Consider the following 19,906-nt stretch of genomic DNA (forward strand, 5'->3'; position numbering starts at 1 on the left):
TCATTTCCACATACCCAAGGACAGTCTCTGGCAAACCTTGAGTTCATCTGTGTTTGGAGTTCCATCTTTCATCAAAACAAGTTCCAGATATTATCTTGACATCATCTTGCTATGATTAATTTAGAGGTGACTCATATACACACCACTTCTTGTTCATGGTTGAATTACTTCTTTTGTGGTAATAAGGCCTCAACACATGTTGAAATCTCTTTGACACTCTCTCCAAGTAAAATAAAAGGGTGTCCTTATAAAAGGACAGACCTTAAAGACAACCTTGCTTTTTTTCTCACAATGGCCCTTTATCCCAGTGAGATGACACTTCTCACTCTGAATCTTCATGTACCCATGTGGAGCTTTATACCCAGGGTGTGCAAACATCTGTTGGTGTCATTATGCTTATGTTTGGGGTGATGGGTAAGATTTTAAATAGCTAAAAGTTACTGTATATACCACAAGTCAACTAGAAAGTTTAGTCAAAAAGTTGATGCCAAAAACCTAAATTGACTTATCCATGGGTCAATGTAAGTACTATACTTTAATTCTTATTTTAAAAGGAGCTATCCCTTGGGCAAAGGCAAGAGTTTAATCTGTCCTGGAAGCCATGACCCCCACCTTTAGGGTGAACACAAAAAGTTGAAATTTTGTAAGTTCTTTGGCATCATTTTCCTTTGCTTCATCCTTTAGATGCTTTGCAACATGCCCCTAAGTTTTATCCTCAACTTATCCATGGGTCATATCAAAATCCATCATTGTGGTCCTAAAACGTGCCTATGACTTATGCATGAGGTCGACTTATAATCGAGTATATACAGTGTATAAAATAGAATACAACTAAAGATAAATGTTCAGGTACAAATTCTTGCATTTGTATAATTTTATTGCATGGAAATTGATTGTTAGCCTTTTCTTTTTGTATGCACTACCTTTAATTTAAGTGTGCAAATGTGATGGAAAGTGGCTTTCATTTCAAGGGACAAATTCCAAGCTGGCAAAGATGGTTAGGGGCTGCATTTCAACTGTGGATACTTCCAAAGGTAGAATGATATGCTTCAAATAAAACAGCTTGTCTGTTCAGAAGTAACTAGGGCTGAATCACCCAGAAGCACTTTCAAATTGCATCCCTACACCAAACCTCTGTCGGTCTACTCACAAGAAAGCAGGGGAAGCTTCTGTATGTATACTCAGGCATGAACAGGACAGGACTTAGAAATAAGCACAACAGTATAAGCAAACAAGACTGAATCATTCAGCAATGCTGTCCCCAGACTTGCCCTCTTTTCCCAATAAGGAAGAGGTCTTATCTCCAGTCAGTTACTGATATAAGACCTTATTCTATAGCGAAAGTTTGCAGGCTGGATGGCGGGGGAACCCCTTGGACTAAATGCCTGTTTTAAATAATCTTTGCCTTGCTTGCTTGCTTGGATGATTTCTTAAATTATAAATGCAGTATTTCACATCTTAAATTTGTAAAAGAACAGTTTAGTTGTATTTGTGATTATTTTATTTTGTATTAAAGAACGAAAGTATTAGCTAAGTCCTTTGATTTCTTTTTTTCTGAAAATAGATAAAGAATGCTGCCCAGATGAGTGAAGGATCAGTTGGCCTCTTCACTTATCCTGTACTTCAAGCCGCTGATATTCTTCTCTACAAGTAAGAAAAAAATAATTCGCATGAAGTTGCTTTAGAAAAGGGAATGATTTGCTGGAAATGGAAGGATTTGGGGCAGTATAGTCTTGATGGTGTAATTGGGGGACCCTTTGGAGTGGTCAAGGGGGAATAGGGAGGAAAGGAATGATGTCTCCCTTGATTATAGATACAACCTGAAGTTTATAAAAACTAGCAGCAAATCTACTTGTTCAATTTAACATTTGGTCTTCAGTCCTACTGAAATCGTTTTGAACAAACAGATGTGAATGTACACCTATATATATATATATATATTCTTTAATGGAAGGTCAACACATGTTCCTGTTGGAGAAGATCAAGTCCTTCATTTGGAGCTGACCCAAGATACAGCCCGCCGCTTTAACAAGAAATATGGAGATTTTTTTCCAGTGCCTAAAGCCATTTTAAGTGAGTAAAGACTATAAAATCTACTTGATACTTCTAGATAAAATCTACTAGAATCTACTTCTAGAGCAGAGGTGGGCAACTGTCTGGAAGCCAGAGCTAATTTTTCCCACCCCAGACTTGGATACAGGCCACACTTTCTCCCACAACAAACTCAGATACTCTATTTTCCTCTGTTGTTATTGTTAGTGACTGAAAGTGATGTTGCATCACTATAAGGTGGGGTCCATAATATCTGAATGAATGTATCTCCATATATGAGCCAGCCTGAGCTCTGAGATTTTTGCAAGAGGCCCTGCTGTTCATCCCATTGCCTCCCCAAGCATGTTTTGTGGCCTCCTTGATGGCTTCTCCCAGACTCTGGAACTCCTTCCCTTAGCAGGCTCTCCTTTTGCTAGCTAATGAAAACTTTCCTGTTCAGCAAGTTTTCAGGAATTGACTGCAATAATTGCTTTATAAAATAATTCATTTTAACTGGTTTGTTTGATTTTTTAATCTGCTTTTTAATTTTCAGTAAGCCACCTGGAATCTCAGCATTGGGATATAAATGCTTATTATTAAAAGTTTATTTAATTGATTAATTAATCAATTTGATGGAAATAGCAGAAGAAAATAGAGGTATTTGGAGGTGTCATGGGGTGCTGGTAGGGTGGGTATGCATTGAAGGAGTCTGCATGGCTTTGGGGTAAAAATTGTCAAATCAAGCTAAATTTTTTGAAGGTGGGGTTTTGGAAACTGGTAGCTTCAGGGGGCACATGTAGCCCATGGGCTGCATTTGACTCAGTGTTCCAGATATCTTGCACAACTTCTCTGTATTTGAGAGGAGTGAATTTGAGTGCACATAATAGTTATGACCCTAATTCCAAGCATTTATATGCTTGGAATTAGGATTTCAAGTATGATTCACATACTGTCATGTAATTCTTACAGCAACCTTGGAAGGAGGTTGTGTAGTATTATCTCTCCTGTGTGTAGTACTATCTCTGCTGGGTGGGGAGGTGTGAATGGCTTTTCTAAAACCATCTAGAAAAACTGTGGTGAGATTTCAATTAGCTTTCTGATTTATAGCCTAGTTTCTTGGTCACGGCACTCCAGATCAAGTTTTTTTGTGTAATTCACCTCTCTCTTTCTTTTAGCCACTTCGAAGAAGGTGAGGTCCCTCAGAGATCCTGCATCCAAAATGTCAAAATCAGACCCTCAAAAGTTAGCCACAGTATGCATAACAGACAGTCCTGAGGAGATAAAACTGAAATTTCGTAAGGCGGTCACAGACTTCACCTCTGAGGTGACTTATGACCCAGAACGCCGCCCTGGAGTCTCCAATCTTGTGGCCATCCACTCTGCTGTCACGGGGCTCAGCACTGAGGAAGTGGTACACCAGAGTATTGGCCTTGATACTGCTCATTACAAGGCAGTGGTAGCAGATGTGGTAATTGAAAAATTTGCTCCAATCAGGAATGAGTTCAAGAGGCTAAAAGAAGATAGAGCTTATTTGGAGAAAGTGTTATGCACCGGAGCAGAAAAAGCCAAAGAACTTGCAGGCCCTGTGTACTGGGAAATCAAAAGACTGGTGGGACTGCATTAATCTAGAGAGGGAAAGCAGTATGCATCTGTTACTGTTTTAGTCCTTTCTGTGTCTTGAACCCCACTGTTGTCCTTTTTGTGGATGGATCCATAAGGCCTGGTAGCCAAAACCATTCCTGCTCTGGGATTGCAGAGACCAGCAGGCAAGAGAACAAGACAATACCCAGCAGAAACTGAAGTTAAAGTTTAACTTCACTCCAGCCCCATAATTGAGTTGACTGTGGAACCTTTGTGACCTGTTTTGTCTGGGAGAGACATGTACAAAGAACAAATAATTCCTGTGTCAGCCTGTGCTATTGATCAGGGTGTCTATAGCACAGGTACAGTCTTATGTGCTCGCTATGGTTGACTTCTCTGGCAGTCTAAGAAAACTTGTACTAAAGTTCTCTGCTCAAATGCAGTTCTGTGGCCACTGCTGTATGTAAGAATACTCCTTGAATAGTCTGTTATGAAAGAAATTAAAATTTAAAAATGCAGATTCCATAGTATAAAAGACAAGTCACCTTTGTGATACAAGGCATTGGCATGTAGGAAATACCATGCATATGTAACCCAAAATATAAAGGCACAGCAACAGAGAAAACATCAGCCCTGCATCTGGATATTTAGACAGAGAAAGTTAGGCTTTCTTATGTATGCCCTTTGCCTATGTGTTTTGTACTTCTGTATCTATACCAGACTAGAGAATGGTGGCTGCTTACACTCCATGAAATGGAAACACATTGTTGCTTAACTCCACTCTTCCACCTTTCTACCGACATGTTTGCCTGTTGAGCTGAAGTGCAACATTTACTGTGGAAGAGAGAAATGATGCAAGATGGGGAAAACTAGGGTCCAAAACACACTGGAGAAATAATCCAGTTTGAGACCGCTTTAACTGCCCTTGCACAATGCTCAGTTTTGAGAACTGTAGTTTTGTGAGACATTTAGTCTTCTCTATCAGAGGGTTCAGGTGCCACAATAAACTACAATTCTCAGGATTCCCTAGCACTGAACCAGGGCAGTTAAAGTGGTCCCAAACTGGATTATTTCTCCAGTGTGTTTTGGACCTAGGTTAGCAGAAGGATCTGCTTTGTAACGTTAATATATATATTCATGTGTGACAAAAAGGCTGTTTTTTTCTTATGATAAAAGGTGGACAAAAAGCCAAAGCCCAAAAGAGTAGTTCCAGAAAAGTTTGATAGGAATCTAGTTCCTGGATTGTTGTTGTGTTTCACGTTCACTGACTTCACATGTGGCAACAATAACCCTGTGGCCCTTTCTCTACTTTTCACAGCTATATCAGTTCACAGTCTTATGCCTTTTTGCCCACCCCTCTGCTTTGGAAGGAAAAATATGGCATTCTGATCATGACTGCAAACAGAACAGAAGGACAGGATGGAGCAAGAAGGAGAAGAACTTATGTGATAGATAACTCAGGTTATTTTTTGATTTAGAATGCCAAATTCCTATAAAAACAGCATACATTGGGGAAAAAATTATGCCCCTCATTTTTGCAGGCCTGTGTTACTGCTGACCATAGACTGAATATGAGCCAACAGTGTGATGCTGCAGCAAAGACATCAAATGCAAATTTAGGCTATTTAGGAGAACTGACAGTTCCTTTTTTGAGTTATCTGAGGTAGACTAAGCCTCATGCGGCCCATCCACATACGCTTTTTAGTCTGATGTTATGGTGACGTTGCATGACTCCTGATCCCACAGAGATGTTATATGTGGGATACAGTGTAGTAATCATCACAAGATTCCCATGTCCGAAGGTAAAGACCTTCGACGTCTATCCTGTGGTTTGTCACATCCATTTTAAAGGGTCTATCTGTATCTTGTTCGCTCAGTCACAATCGGTAGTTACTTCTCTCTGCCTTGTCCGCTCACTTGTCTCTCGTCAATCGCTTTCGGAGGTTTGTCACAATCATACCCATTTCAGGTATGCCCATTTTGGAACCCTAGCAGTAACTTAAAGATGTTACCCCAGCTCGCCAGCTGAGATGAATGCATCCAAGTAGTAGCTACAAGGAACCATGGGCTTTGTATAGAGCATGTGTTGCCCTATATAGATGTTACTTGGGGTTGATGCGATTACACTCTTGGCCGAATGTACTGTCAGTATCGCTCGTTTTCCGGCAGGGCCACATGGAGGCAGTGTAATCATTAACGGCATCACCCCGTAACCATGAGAGTCATAGTTACTCCTGCCTAGAATAGAAGCATAGTTAGTCCCACTATATTCTGTGTTGGTAAAGCCTCATCTAGGGTAGTGTGTTCAGTTCTAGGTGTCTCATTTTAAGGAAGATATAGACAAGTTGGAGCAGGTCAGAGAAACAACAACAATAATAAAAGATATGGAGAACAAAATATATGAGGAAAGATTGAAGGCTGGGCATATTTAGCATTGTGAAGAAAAGACTTAAGGGTGACAAGATTGCACTCTTTAAATACTTGAAGGGCTGACACAGGACAGATCTGTCCTATACTGCCCCAAAGAGTAGGACCAAGACTAATGGTCTGAGATTACAAAAGAGGTTTTTATTGAACGTCTTGACAGTAAGAGCGGTTAGGCAGTGTAACCAAATGCCTAGAGAGATGGTGGGGTCTCCTTCTCTGGATACCTTCAAACAGGCTGGATGGCTTCCTGCTGGGGTTGCTGTAGCTGGACTTCCTGCTATGACCAGAGGGTTGGTCTCCATGGCACATGAGGCCCCTTCCTACTCTTTGATTCTATGAGAGGCGAGAATTTCTCTACATTTCTCTGTAGAGAAATAACACATATATTGATTGCCCTAAAATTATACAGTGCTTGAGACTGACAGCTGCTGTTTTCCAGGGGGCAGGGGAAATATTAGAAAGTTCTATGACCCCTTGCATCCAAAGGCTACAACATCAGTTGAATTAGGTATATATTCTTCCAGTAAAAAAGGATAATGGAAACAAATATTTTTTCCATAAACCTCTTGCATGATTAAGATTTGTAAAGTCTCTTTGGGTTTCATTTTATGACATACAAGTAAAGGCTTTTACTAAGACAAAGTGCGTCAGAGAAATGCCTGGGGAAAAGCTAGCAGCCTCAGTCTCTTTTTTTTAAAAAAATGAATAAATTTTTATTGTAAAGATTCATATATTGAATATTGATTATTATACAATACATAATTTTACAATTGTCTAAATATCGTTAATATTCCTCAGTGCTCCCCTTCCTCAGAGCCATTTTCACCCTTATTTTCCATCCCAAATCTCAGTTCCTCTCGTGGAGGTAATCTTCCACCTTTTTTTCTTAATACTTTCTCAATAAATTCTTTCCAAATTCCATCAATATCATTTCCTTTCCATACTCCCTTTTTTACTTTCAATTTACATATCAATTTATCATTAATCACTAACTTCCATATTTCTTTATACCAGTCCTCCAATTCTACAGTTATTTTTGTATTCCAACATCTTGCTTATAATTAGTCTTGCTGCTGTAATAAAATTTATTACCATATTTTTTTCTTATTTTTTTTTCCATTTCTCTGAGTTATATAATGATAATACACTTGGCCCTTCCCTTACGTGGGGGATCCGTTCCGGACTCTGCCGCGTAAGGGAAATACCGCGTAAACTCAAGCCCCATTAAAAATGATGGGGCTCATTCCCATGGCACACACCTGGCGCACTTCTTCCGGGGCACGGGAGAAGCCTTTCCGGTGCGGCTTTCAGCATATGCGTATGACACAAGCGCAATGTAATACTATATTCAGACTTCTACTTATTTTTATCTTCATAATACTTTCTATTTCTATTATCACTTTTTCCCACCACATATATTATACAGTGGAAAGGAGAAGCCAGGCATAGTCAGACACAAATTTTAGACTTTAGGAGAGCTGATTTCAATAAACTCAGGGAAATACTTGGGGTAAAGAGGAATACTAAAAGAGAAGGGAGTTCAAGACGGATGGGAGTTTCTCAAAAGGGAGATACTGAAGGCACAAATTCAAACAGTACCAACGAGGAAGAAAAATGGGAGGTGTCTCAAGAAACCAGGATGGATGCCTAAGGAACTTTCAACGGTGCTAAGTTTTAAATGGAACATGGATAAGAAATGGAAAATGGGAAAGCACCAAAGGGGAATTCAAACAAATATATAGCATGTCAGAAAAGCTAAAGCGCAGAATGAACCCAGGCTTACTAGAGATTTTAAGAACAATAAAAAGGGCTTTTCTGGATATGTCCGCAGCAATAGGAAGAAGGAAATGGTAGGGCCACTGTGTGGAGAAGATGGCAAAATGCTAACGGGGACAAAGAAAAGGCAGAATTACTCAACACCTTCTTTGCCTCAGTCTTCTCAGAAAAGGCAAAGGGTGCTCACCAATGGCTCCTTTTCATCCTGGAGAGAAGTGACCAGTGGGGTCCCACAGGGGTCTGTCCTGGGGCCAGTGCTATTCAACATCTTTACCAATGACTTAGATGACAGAATTGGGAGCATACTTATCAGACTTGCATATGACACCAAATTAGGAGGAATATCTAATACCCCAGAGGACAGGATCAAAATTCAAAATGACCTTAATAGACTAGAAATCTGGGCGAAAGCTAACAAAATCAAATTCAACAAGGAGAAATGTTAGGCGGAAAAATGAAATAATGAGACTACATGTGAAAGGGATCTAGGAGTCCAAGTTGAACATGAGGCAACAATGTGATTCGGCAGCTAAAAAGTCCAATGCAATTTTAGGCTGCATCAATAGAAGTAATAGTGATCAAGGGAAGTAATAGTGCCACTCCATTCTGCTTTGGAATATTGTGTCCAGTTCTGGGCACCACAATTCAAAAAGGATGTTGAGAAACTGGAGTGTGTCCAAAGGGGGGTGACTAAAATGGTGAAGGGTCTGGAAACCATGCCCTATGAGCAACGCCTTAGGGAGCTGGGGATGTTTAACCTGGAGAAGAGAAGGTTAAGAGGTGATATGATAGCCCTGTTTAAATATTTGAAGGGATGTCATATTGAGGAGGGAACAAGCTTGTTTTGTGCTGCTCCAGAGACTAGGACCCTGATCAATGGATGCAAGTTCCAGGAAAAGAGATTCCTCCTTAACATTAGGAGGAACCTCTGACAGTAAGAGCTGTTAGACAGTGGAACACATTCCCTCGGAGGGTGGTGGAGTCTCCTTCCTTGGAGGTCTTTAAACAGTGGCTGGATGGCCATTTGTCAGGGATCCTTTGATTGTGATTTCCTGCATGGCAGAGGATTGGACTGGATTGCCCTTGTGGTCTCTTCCGACTATGATTCTATGATTCTTGTCTTGCCTACTGATGTGGGTAACTGCTGCTACACCAAGTGCAAGTTGGTAACCCTCTTGGAAGAGACGGTCCAGCAGCTGGAGGCCCGGGTATGTACATTTCAGAATATTGGGGACCAAGAGGTTTTCTTTGACAGAACAGAATGGATGGGCCTGAATGGGTAACACAAAGGGGAGGTTTCTGGGGTGGAGGACACTTCACATACACAGGAGGTAGACAATTGGAGGAATGTCACACACAAAAGTAGGGAAGCCACGGATCATCTGCACGCTTGCAGCTACAGAATTAATTTGAATCTCTCTCCCTTGTCTGGAATGATGAGGAGCAGTCATCAGAGAAAATGTAGGGGACCCTGGGAGTACGACCTTAGGGAATCGCTGCTGCTAAGCCTAGGAGGAGGCATGTGGTGGTGGTAGTGGACTCCTTGCTGAGGGGTTAAAAATCAGTGGTTTCTGTGTCTGACAAGATGTCTCGGGAGGTGTGTTGTCTCCCTGGAGCAAAGATCTGTGATGCGACAGAGAGGCTGACAAGACTTGTCAAGCCTACTGACTAATACCCCTTCCTTTTGGTCCATATGGGAACCAATGATACTGCAAGGCACAGCCTTCAGAGTATTAGTAAGGAATATGAGGCTCTGAGTAGGATGCTGAAGGAGATGGATGCACAGGTTGTCAACTCATTTCTTCTTCCAGTTGAAAGGCATTGTCCAGAAAAAGAGAGAAAAATAGCAGATGTGAACAACTGGCTCTGCAGATGGTGCTACTGAGAATTATTTGCATTCTTGGATCATGGTCTGCGGTTCCATGAGTGGGGGACGTCTGGCAAGCGATGGGTTGCACCTCACACCATTTGGCAGAAACATTTTTAGCAATGGTCTCAAAAATTTCATCAGGAGGGCTTTAAGCTAAGTTAGGTGGGGGAAGGAGACAGTAGTTTGGAAGGCAGGAATACATCAAAGACCGGTGATACCGGTCAAACTGTTATAGAGGGAACAAGCCAAATAGTGCATGGACCCAACAGTGGGAGGAAAAAAAACTCTACACAGGCAGCTAGTGGGGAAGACCCATGGTCTTAGATATCTCTGCACTAATGCACAGACCATGGGAAATAAATAAGATTAATTTGAACCCCTAGCACAACAAAGTAAATACAATGTAATAGGCATCACTGAAACCTGGTGGGATGAGTCTCATGATTGGAATGTAGTAATAGAGAGGTATAACCCTTTTAAGACAAAAAAGGCCAAACAGAAAAGGAGGAGGAATAGCATTATATGTCAGGGATGTTTACACGAGTGAAGAGATCCAAGACTTAAATGCTGGAAGCCAGGTGGAGAGCATCTGGAGAAAAACAGTGAAGATCTGGGACATTCAAATTGTTGCAGCAGCAACAAGTTCACAAAAGTTGACATTAACTAAGAATCTTCCCATCCTTCATGCCTTCCAGTGATGGTACCCTTAAGATTATGAATACTTTGGAGTAAGACTTTTATATACACTTCATGGACATAAGGAACGTATCCTTTCTGGAGCCTTTTCAAAAGGTGAGGAAACATTTGCCTCTGGTGATACTGTGGTTGCTGTGGAAGACAAATTTTGATGCATTTGAATATAAGAAAATTCCCCCAAAACATATGCAAAGAATGCATACTGATGAACCCCCTCACTGTCTTGAAAAATCACAGTTGGTAGAGATAAATGCCAGCTATGCTGTAACAAATATGAAAACATATGACCCAACATATTGTGGGGGGCTGCAAGGCTCTGGGGAGGAAGCTAAAGGACCTAGGGGCACAGGTTGCTATTTTATCACTCCTCTTGAAGGGCTTGGCCCAAGAAGTGAAACAAGTGTCTCTGCAGGTGGTACAATCAAGAAAGATTTGCTGCTTATACCATGGTCTGTACTGTCATGAACATCTTCTGACAAGATGCAAATTGCATCTCACAGCAGTTGGAAAGAATGTATTTGTTAGGAGTCTTGCAAGTCTGGTTAGATGGGCTTTAAGGTGAGTCACACAAGGGAGAGAAACAGTATTCCATCAAATACTAGAGAGAACAATTCCTCAATGACACAGGAGGAATTGGTCCAATAGTACAAGAGACCAACAGTGGGCAGAAAACAACAAGAATCAGTTAAACGATCCATGGTCTTAGATTTCTCTACACTAATACACAGACCATGGGAAATAAACAAGATGGACTTGAAATCTTAACACAGCAAAGCAAATACAACAACCTCAGTTTAGTCATCTTGGCTTCTAGGGAGAGCTTGATTTGCTCTAGGACCCATTTGTTTCTCTCCATGGTGTCTGCAGAACTTTTCTCCAGCAGAACATCTCACGTACGTTTATTCTGCTCATATCAACTTTCTTCATGGTCCAGCTTTCATACCCATACATAGATATAGGAAATATGATGGCTTGTACTATCCTACTTTTAGTATTCAGTGATATATATCCTTACATTTCAGAATCTTATCTAGTCGTTCATAGCTGTTCTTCCAAGTCGTAACCTTCTGGTTCTCTCTTGTCTAACTAATAATGGAGCCAAAGTCTGAAAAATCTTCAGTTGTTTTGATGTCTTCATTATCTAAAGTTATCTAAACCCTCTGTGGTCTTTTTTTAAAAAATTCATCTGTAGACCTGCCTTTGCACTTTCTTCCTAAACTTTCTTAAATAATTGTTCCAAATCTTTGGTGTTTTCCGTTAGTAGTACGGGGTCATCAGCATATCTTAGATTATTGATGTTTCTTTTGCCAGCTTTTGCTCCTCCTTCTTCCAGATCTAAACCTGCTTTACATAGGATGTTTTCGGCATACAAGCTAAAAAACCAGGGTGATAAAATGCAGCTTTGCCTGACCCCTTTGCCAGTTGGAAACTACTTTGTTTCTTCATCTTCTCTCTTGACAGTAGCTTCTTGTACAGTTATACATCGGTACAATCAATTCAGTTTAATTCAGTAATTTATTACAGCCATAGACCAGCTTATAAATCAGTTTTACCATAAAATGTATGAGATGCATACAATAAAGTAGCATAAAAACAGTAATTATAATAACTATATAAAATTCCATCTTAATAATAGTAGTGCAAAGTCCTATATACAGATCAGGTGAATTATTTAGAAACGTACATAATCCACTCTCCTTGTTATTTACTTAACTGCCTAATTCTTTATCACCATTCCTTACAGCTTGTTTGTCATCTGCTTGTAAGTCATAATGGCAGATGCACAAAACCTAGCAACCTGATTTGTAATTTGTGGATCCTGGTCAGCAAGCAAAAAGGAAAGATAAAATGCTTCTAACCTGCCTGGGATAATTTGGAGAATAGAGGTAATGAAAGTGAGGTGCATACCTTGATAGAATGGGGAGTGAAAGAGAACATGGTTAAGTGATTCTACTGCCTTATTAGCACAGGAGCAACTACTCTCATGGTATGGGATTCTCTTGGACTACCCTTTCAATACACCAGATGGCAGAACAGTAACCATGCCAGAGTAAAAGCCTTCCTATACCTAGTTGTTAAGTTTGTTAGATAATTGGCGTAAGTGAAAGGTTTTATAGTAATTCCTATGACAGGATATTTGGCAGCTATGCTCAGGTGGTTTTGTTGTTCTATATCAATTATTCATTGTTTAACGGCAATGCTGGCTTCCCTAAAGCCAAGTGCTATCAGAGCATTAGGTGTAAGCCCACATGTTTGGATTTTCTTATATTATGATGCCTGTTTCCAAGCAGATTGAAAGCTATCAGTTAGTGTCAAGGAGACTGGATCAGTACAGTCAAATGTTGTGGCACAATCATTTTTTTTAATAGTGATCCATAGCTTTTCACAAACTATGCAATCAAAGGCGTTCCTATAGACTATAATGCATAGGCTGATGTCTTTTTAAATTCTTTGTTACATTCCATTATCCAACATATGTTTGCAATATGTTCCCTAGTTCCTCTTCATTTGCTTTTCTCAGCTTGGACATCTGGCATTTCTATTTCCATATTCACTTGCCCCTTCAAGTTCACTGAGGTTAGGGACACAGGACATCCGTGGATGTGGAAAAACCACAAATAACAATAACAGAACACCTCTCTAGGAATCTTTAGGTCCTCCAGTGCAACTTTGTGGCCAACATCTGCCAAACATTGTCCATAGAACTGCACCGGAGGAGCTACAAATGCCTAGTGGATTATTCTCCCTAGGAATCTCTAGGTCTTTCAATGTGACTTTTGGCTAAAAGCTGAGCATAGAGTTCCACTGGAGCACCTAGATATGCCTAGAGAGAACATATTAATAAAACCTGCAAATAATCAAAGCAGCAAAAGTCAAAGCCGCAAATGTGGAGGGACCAGTGTATGATAAAATTCTTTGTTATACAATTTTGAACATCACTTTGCTTCCTTGGGAAATTAATGCAATAGTTCTGTGATTGCTACAATCTCTTTTGTCCCCTTTCTTTGGGATTGGAATATTGATCCTTTCCAGTCTGTGGCCATTGGTTTGTTTGTTTTCCATATTTCTTGCCAGATTTCAATAATAACTTGAGCAAGTCTGTTTTTGTAAACTGAAGTAGCTGTATTGATGGATTTTTGTTGTTGTTGTTGTTGTTCCTGGAGATTTATTTCTCCACAGCTCTGATTTCTGCCTCTTCTTCACTTTCTAAAATTGGAGGGGGGGGTTTCTATATGGTTCTTCTTCAAATGTTTCTGTCGCCTTTTCATCTCTTTTATATCTCTCTTTGGTATGTTGTCTCCATCTTCTTTTGACTTCTTCCAGGTCATGATTCTGTTCCCTTGTTGGTCATATATCATCCCCACTCTAGGTTTGAATTTCTCTTTGAGTTCTCAGATCTTGTCAAAAAGGTCTCTTGTTCTTCCTTTTTTGTTGTCAACTTCTGTTTCTTTGCATTGATTATTATAGTAGTTTTCCTTATCCCTGTGTATAAGTCAGTGAACAGTTGCATTCAGGGCTCTGGTTCTATTTCTATCATCTTTCACTTTTACTTCTCTTCTGCCCTTGACTTGTTTTTCAAAATAAATACAAAATAGAAATAGAAAAAGTGAACTGAAGAAAATTCAGATTCTGTATATATAAATATATACAGTGCGCCTGCGCCATATGCAGGCGCGCCATACGCGGCCTTGAGCATATGTGCTCAAGCCGCGTCGCGCGCGCGGGGCGAAAGGGGCGGCGCGTCCCATTCAATTGAATGGGCGCGCGCGCCTGTTGCACCCCGTGCGCACCCGCGCCACCGCACCGCCGCGCACGAGCCCCATTGTTTCCGATGGGGCTCGAGCATAGGCGGAATTCGCCTTACGCGGAGGGATCCGGAACAGATCCCCCACGTAAGGCGAGGACGCACTGTATATATAATCCCTCTAGTTGTATAAGTTATATAAATGTGTACAACTTCTCCAACTTCAGCTGGTTTTGCATACAACTCTGCTAGTCATTAAAACTGAAAAAGGAAGACTGAAAGTTTGCCACCAGCCTCTGAAAAGTATATAGCTACCTGTTTACAATTTCAGCTTGGCCCACTGGCCACATACTGTGAAAAGTATCTGTGCTGTGGCCATAAGTGTGAGAAAGTTGTTCTCTCTTTTCTTTTTTCTTTTCTTTTCTTTCCTTTTGTAATAGCTGAGTTTCATGGGAGTCCAGAGACCATGAATTCCATGGAATTAACTTGCACAACATCCTCCTTACCTTTTGCTCCTGATCAATAGGGCTTCTTTGCTTTGTGCTGGTGTGTTGACATGAAAGGCCTTCACGTTTTGTGCAGTTGTGTTCGCCTACTGCTTACCAGATGGGATCTCACTATAAATAATAATAATAATAATAATAATAATAATAATAATAATAATAATTTATACCCCTGCCCTCAGGCTTACAATCTAAAAAGACAAGACACAAAAGGAGAAAGGAATGGCAGGGGGGAAGGGGGAAAGTCCAGCAGATCTTCTCTCCCTTGGAGGTCTGGACCATGGCAGACGGACTGGAGGGAGGGCCCTTCTTTTTACTATGATTAGGCCCAATGGAGCTGGCCTATCCTTCTCTTCCTCTGAATGATAGTGGATGGAGGGAGGGCCTTCTTCTTTCAGGCAAGGCCTGATGGAGCTGGCTTGCCCGTCTCTCCCTCTGGATGGTGGATGGAGGGAGGGCATGGTTTGCCAGGTACCTCTTAGTGTATGCCTCCTATATAATAATTAAGCTTCAATGCAGATCAAGTTTTGGCAGAGCATTCTAATCTATCTAATGCTGCCTTCTGATGCAGAGAGGAGAGGAGAAATTTCTTCTTCCCCCAACCTTTTAGCAAGATTGCTCTGCCTGGTTTGTACCACTGGCATGATCTGTTTTGCCAAGGGACCTTGGCAGAAGAAGAGCTGTTGCTCCTGGTGGCCACCAGGGGGAGGTTCAGTCTAAAGTGCAGAATTGTCTAAAAAGGGAGCAGAGAGGCCTTGGGTTGGGATCATCTACAGATCAGGAGATCTGCATAGAATTGGAAAGGGTTTCCACCTCTTACATGTTTAACAATAGCAACAGCGACATGATATTTTTCATCTGCTAAAATGAAGAAAACTGCCAAGGGAGCAGGACTGATAATCAGGAGTAAACTTTTATGGGAACAAAGCACTGTGACATTGTTAAGTTTTAGTGCTGATGATAGATGGATAGATTGGTTGGTAGATAGATAGATAGATAGATAGATAGATAGATAGATGGATGGATGGATGGATGGATGGATGGATGGATGGATGGATGGATAGATAGATAGATGGATAGATGGACAGACAGACAGACAGACAGACAGACACCTTAGCTTTTATCTCAGTGGATAGATACATAGATACCTTAGCTTTTATTTAATCACGTCCTCCATTTTTCTTGCAGGTCCTCCATTTTGTGATGCCTGAAAAGTTTGGGGACTTTGGGGTGCAGGATCCCCCAAGTCCGGCAGGGGACACCCGAGAACCATCCTTTTCCCTCCAAAATGCAGAAAGGAACCTAGTTAAATTCAGATTAACCCTTCACCCTTTGGAAGAAAAACTGTTTTGTTTTTGTTCCAAAAGAAGGCCTCTTTATCAATTCTCTTTCCTTATTTATTTCTTATAATATTTAAGAAAGTTATGATTGAAGGGCACTTTTTGTATACTCCCATATACACTGTAAATTCCTGCTTCTTAGCCATGCTCCAAATGGAGGGCTTTTTGGAATTCCTCCCGAACAGAAGGTGGCAATGGAGGACATGTTCTAGGTGGGAAAGGAGGACCCCTGGTCACCCTGCAAAGTGGAGGGCATTCCAGAAAAATGTAGGCTACGACCAAATGAAAGTTGAACACACTCATACAAATGTAAGTCCCTGCTTCTGGATGGTCTTTTGGAATGCATCTAGAGTCAAAGAGTCATAGCATCATGGGGTTGGAAGAGACCCCAAGGGCCATCCAGTCCAACCTCCTGCCATGCAGGAACTCTCAATCAAATCATCCCCAACAGATGGCCATCCAGCCTCTGCAATAATAATAATAATAATAATAATAATAATAATAATAATAATAATGATGTTTATTTATATCTTCCCGCCTCTCCTAATTGGATCAAGGCGGGATCACAGCAGAGTTTAAAAAATACAATTAAAATGTTATTATTACCACACAAGTTAAAACCACAGTTAAAAACATAAAATCAACACTCATGGGAGGGAGACCACAGGGGCCATCCAGTCCAACCTTATTCTGCCATGCCTGAACTCTCAATCAAAGCACTCCTGACAGATGGCCATGCTGGGCAGAAGGTTGAAGTGTAGTGCATGCCCTGGAAAAGGAGGTCTGGTCACTCTTGCCCAAAAGGACCAAAAAGCACCTCCAGAGAGTAAAGAAAGCAGTTTGGATGGAGGCCTGAAATCAATGGGGTTTAACTAATTTAAGTCATGTTTATTTAAAGGGTCTGCTCTGTGGCTGCATCCACACTGCAGCAATAGAATCATAGAATCGTAGAGTTGGAAGAGACCACTAGGGCCATCCAGTCCAACCCCCTGCCATGCAGGAAATCCAAATCAAAGCATCCCTGACAGATGGCCATCCAGCCTCTGTTTAAAGACCTCCAAGGAAGGAGACTCTATCACCTTCGGAGGAATAATCCGGTTTGACACCACTACCATGGACATGGCACAAGGCTACAGGTTCTGGGAAATGTAGTTTGTTGCAGCACCAGAGCTGACCTCATAGTTCGCAGAATTCCACAGCCCTGAGCCATGGCAGTTGGAAGGGTGCCCTCAACTCCCTTCTGACTTATGGCAAACCTGTCACAGGTTCTTTAGGAGGCAGTTGTCATGGGCAGCCTGTCCCTGAGGTGCGAGAGTGTGACTTTTTGCCCCAAGTCACCCAGTGGCTAGGTTTCCGTGGCTGAGCTGGGATTCGAACTCTGGTCTCCCAGAATCTGAACCCAGCACTCCAACCAGGCCAGGCCGGCTTGATGTATTTAGATTCCTTCCTCCCTTTGGGATGAGGAAAATAAATTCCAAGCTAGAAGCCGCCTGTGAAGGTGCCTCCTCAGTCCTCTTTGTTCCTCCTGTTTGTGAAAGTGAGGGAGAAAATTAAAATGGTGTTTTAATCCGGAGTATCAGAAGGCAAAGACACTGTTATAGGAATCACATCAGAATCAGTTCCTCCCCAAAGAACCTCTAAACAGCTGCCATCAAATTAACCCGGGCTTTTGGCGTTTGCTCCGCATTATCCCCACCGGAACCGATCCAATGAGGATCAGAATCTATTTCCAGTGGGAACTAGGGGCATACAGCTCGAATCAGGATTCGGAGCTTTTGGTAGTGGGAATGACCCCTTAGTAGGCCTTGCCATTCAACAACAGAACAATACACAGATTAACATGTAAATCACTTCCTCTCAACCAACAGTATATATACCCCACTGTCTTCCATGCCAGCATTCTCTGAGGATGCCAGCCACAGATGCCAGCGAAACATTAGGAATAAACTCTTCATGGAACATAGCCCAAAATACCCACAAAAAACTAAGAAGGCAAGGAGATGTGTCTGAAGAAGTAGGAGAAGTTCACGAAAACTCAGGCTACAACTTCTTTGACACAGTTGGTCATCCAGGGTGGCCAGATATGTCCTCCTTTTCCAGGACCTGTCCTACATTTCAGTCTTCCATAATGTCCTCCATTCAGGGTGACCAGAGACGTCCTCCTTTTTTCTAGGACACGTTCTACATTTCACCCTTCTCTCCAGGAGTAATTCCAAAATGCCCTCCATTTGGAGCATGACTGCAAAGCATGCATTTACATTTATAGGAGTTGGGGGTGTTTTAGCTTTTATTTGATCATGCCCTCTATTTTTCTTGAAGGTCCTCCACTGTGCAGTGCCTAGTCCTCCTTTGCAGTGAGGAGGACATCTGGTCACTCTGGCAAGATCCCTTTGCAATAAAAAGGCTGTCCTGTGCAGGTGAGGCTTCTCATAAAGAAATGTTGTGCACTTTTATGACAATACTCTCAGATGCCCCTTCAAGGCAGGTCCAGAGGAGTTTGTGGTCTGACCTTTAAGACTGGGGGGGAATATAACTAGAAGGAAGAAGAGATGCACCTTTTCTTTCTGTTGGTGGTGCTAAAACACTCTTCATCCTCCTTGTCTGCAACAGAAACAGACAAGCTGCATAGAGAAGAGTGTGCAGTTGTGCTTTGGGTTGTTGTTTTTTTAACAGCATCTTTCCAGATACACACTAAAAGAAGCTCTTGGATGGCATTTGCACAAGTGGACTTTTCCTCCAATCATTCTGAATTGAAAGGCAAAGCAAAAATCCTGTGTATTGATTTCCTAAAACCGATAGGATATTAGTGACCTTTTTGTGTCTTGTGAATGACAGCACCGTTTCAGATTGTGTGTGTATCTCTGGGCCTGAACAGACTGGCCAAAATAAAGCTGCTTTGGGTCACTTTGGAAGTATGCTGTTTAAATTATGCATGTGTCCTAAGAGGCTAGAAGCCGCACCAAAGCCATGCTCTGGGACTGGAGCCCAGCTGTGGCACAGCTTCTGGCCTCTTAGGACTCATGCATCATTTAAAGAGCATACCTTCAAAGTGACCCAAAGCAGCTTTATTTTGGCCTATCTGTTCAGGCCCTCTTTCTCTCTGCCTCTGTCTCTCTCTCTCTAGATGTCCATACACTCATACACAGTGAAGTCTTTCCAAGCACAGCATGTTTTCCCTGACACACTTTAAAACTGCAGCCCTTGTGTTGCCTTGCTGCACAGGTGATAGATTCTCAATTAAATTACTCATTGACTAAATGCCACATAGAAAGATGAATTCCCACAATGAATGGTCAGACTTTTGATTCTAACCAACTGTAGCCAACTTCATTCACTTTTAATTCCCATTCCTTGTTTAAATTTGCCAGTATTATAGTCACCGCTGAGAAAGTGTCCTCAGGACTAATCAGGAGTGGGTGAACTTCAAGTTTGGAAGTCCTCCTTCCTTTGTGTCCACCCGCCAGGCACATGTGAGCATGTTGTTTAGAGACACAAGTCCACCTGCACTTAGCATTAAAGGAACACAGCTGGACACAAGGCTTCCATACAACAATAAGAAAAGCCCTCCCTCCAGTCCATCTGCCTTGGTCTAGGCCTCAGAGGGAGAGAAGAACTGCTGGACCTGATCCCCTTCCCCACCACCATTCCCTTCTCCTTTTGTGTGTCTTTTCCCCTCACTTTTCTTGGATTAATCCGTGGGAGCCCTTCTTGCTGGCAGCAGAAACCAGTGGTGAGAGTGCCCAGAGTGAAACATAAAGAGGGTCTGGCTCTCTTCTTTCTTCCCATCCACTTGCAGCAGGCTGCATCAATAGACTATAGTGTCAAGATCAAGAGAAGTAATAGTGCCACTGTATTCTGCTCTGGTCAGGCCCCACCTGGAATACTGTGTCCAGTTCTGGGCACCACAATTCAAAAAGGACATTGAGAAACTGGAGCG

General features: G+C 41.7%; 1 protein-coding gene across 2 annotated transcripts in view; it reads left to right on the plus strand.

The window, feature by feature from the left end:
- Window positions 1-6,866, plus strand: part of LOC149323473 (tryptophan--tRNA ligase, mitochondrial-like) — a 43,139-nt gene extending 36,273 nt beyond the window's left edge. For both annotated transcript variants that reach the window (XM_089488976.1, XM_089488978.1), the window contains 3 exons: window positions 1,565-1,650; window positions 1,955-2,073; window positions 3,207-6,866. In XM_089488976.1, the coding sequence (XP_089345102.1) occupies window positions 1,565-1,650; window positions 1,955-2,073; window positions 3,207-3,655 (654 nt within the window). In that variant the 3' untranslated portion in view covers window positions 3,656-6,866. The remainder of the gene's footprint in view (window positions 1-1,564; window positions 1,651-1,954; window positions 2,074-3,206) is intronic.
- Window positions 6,867-19,906: the final 13,040 nt, after the last annotated feature.

This window comes from Sceloporus occidentalis, unplaced genomic scaffold (assembly GCF_023333645.1).
Source record: "Sceloporus occidentalis isolate IW3139 unplaced genomic scaffold, rSceOcc1.0.p SCAF_1, whole genome shotgun sequence".
Lineage (NCBI taxonomy): Eukaryota > Metazoa > Chordata > Lepidosauria > Squamata > Phrynosomatidae > Sceloporus > Sceloporus occidentalis.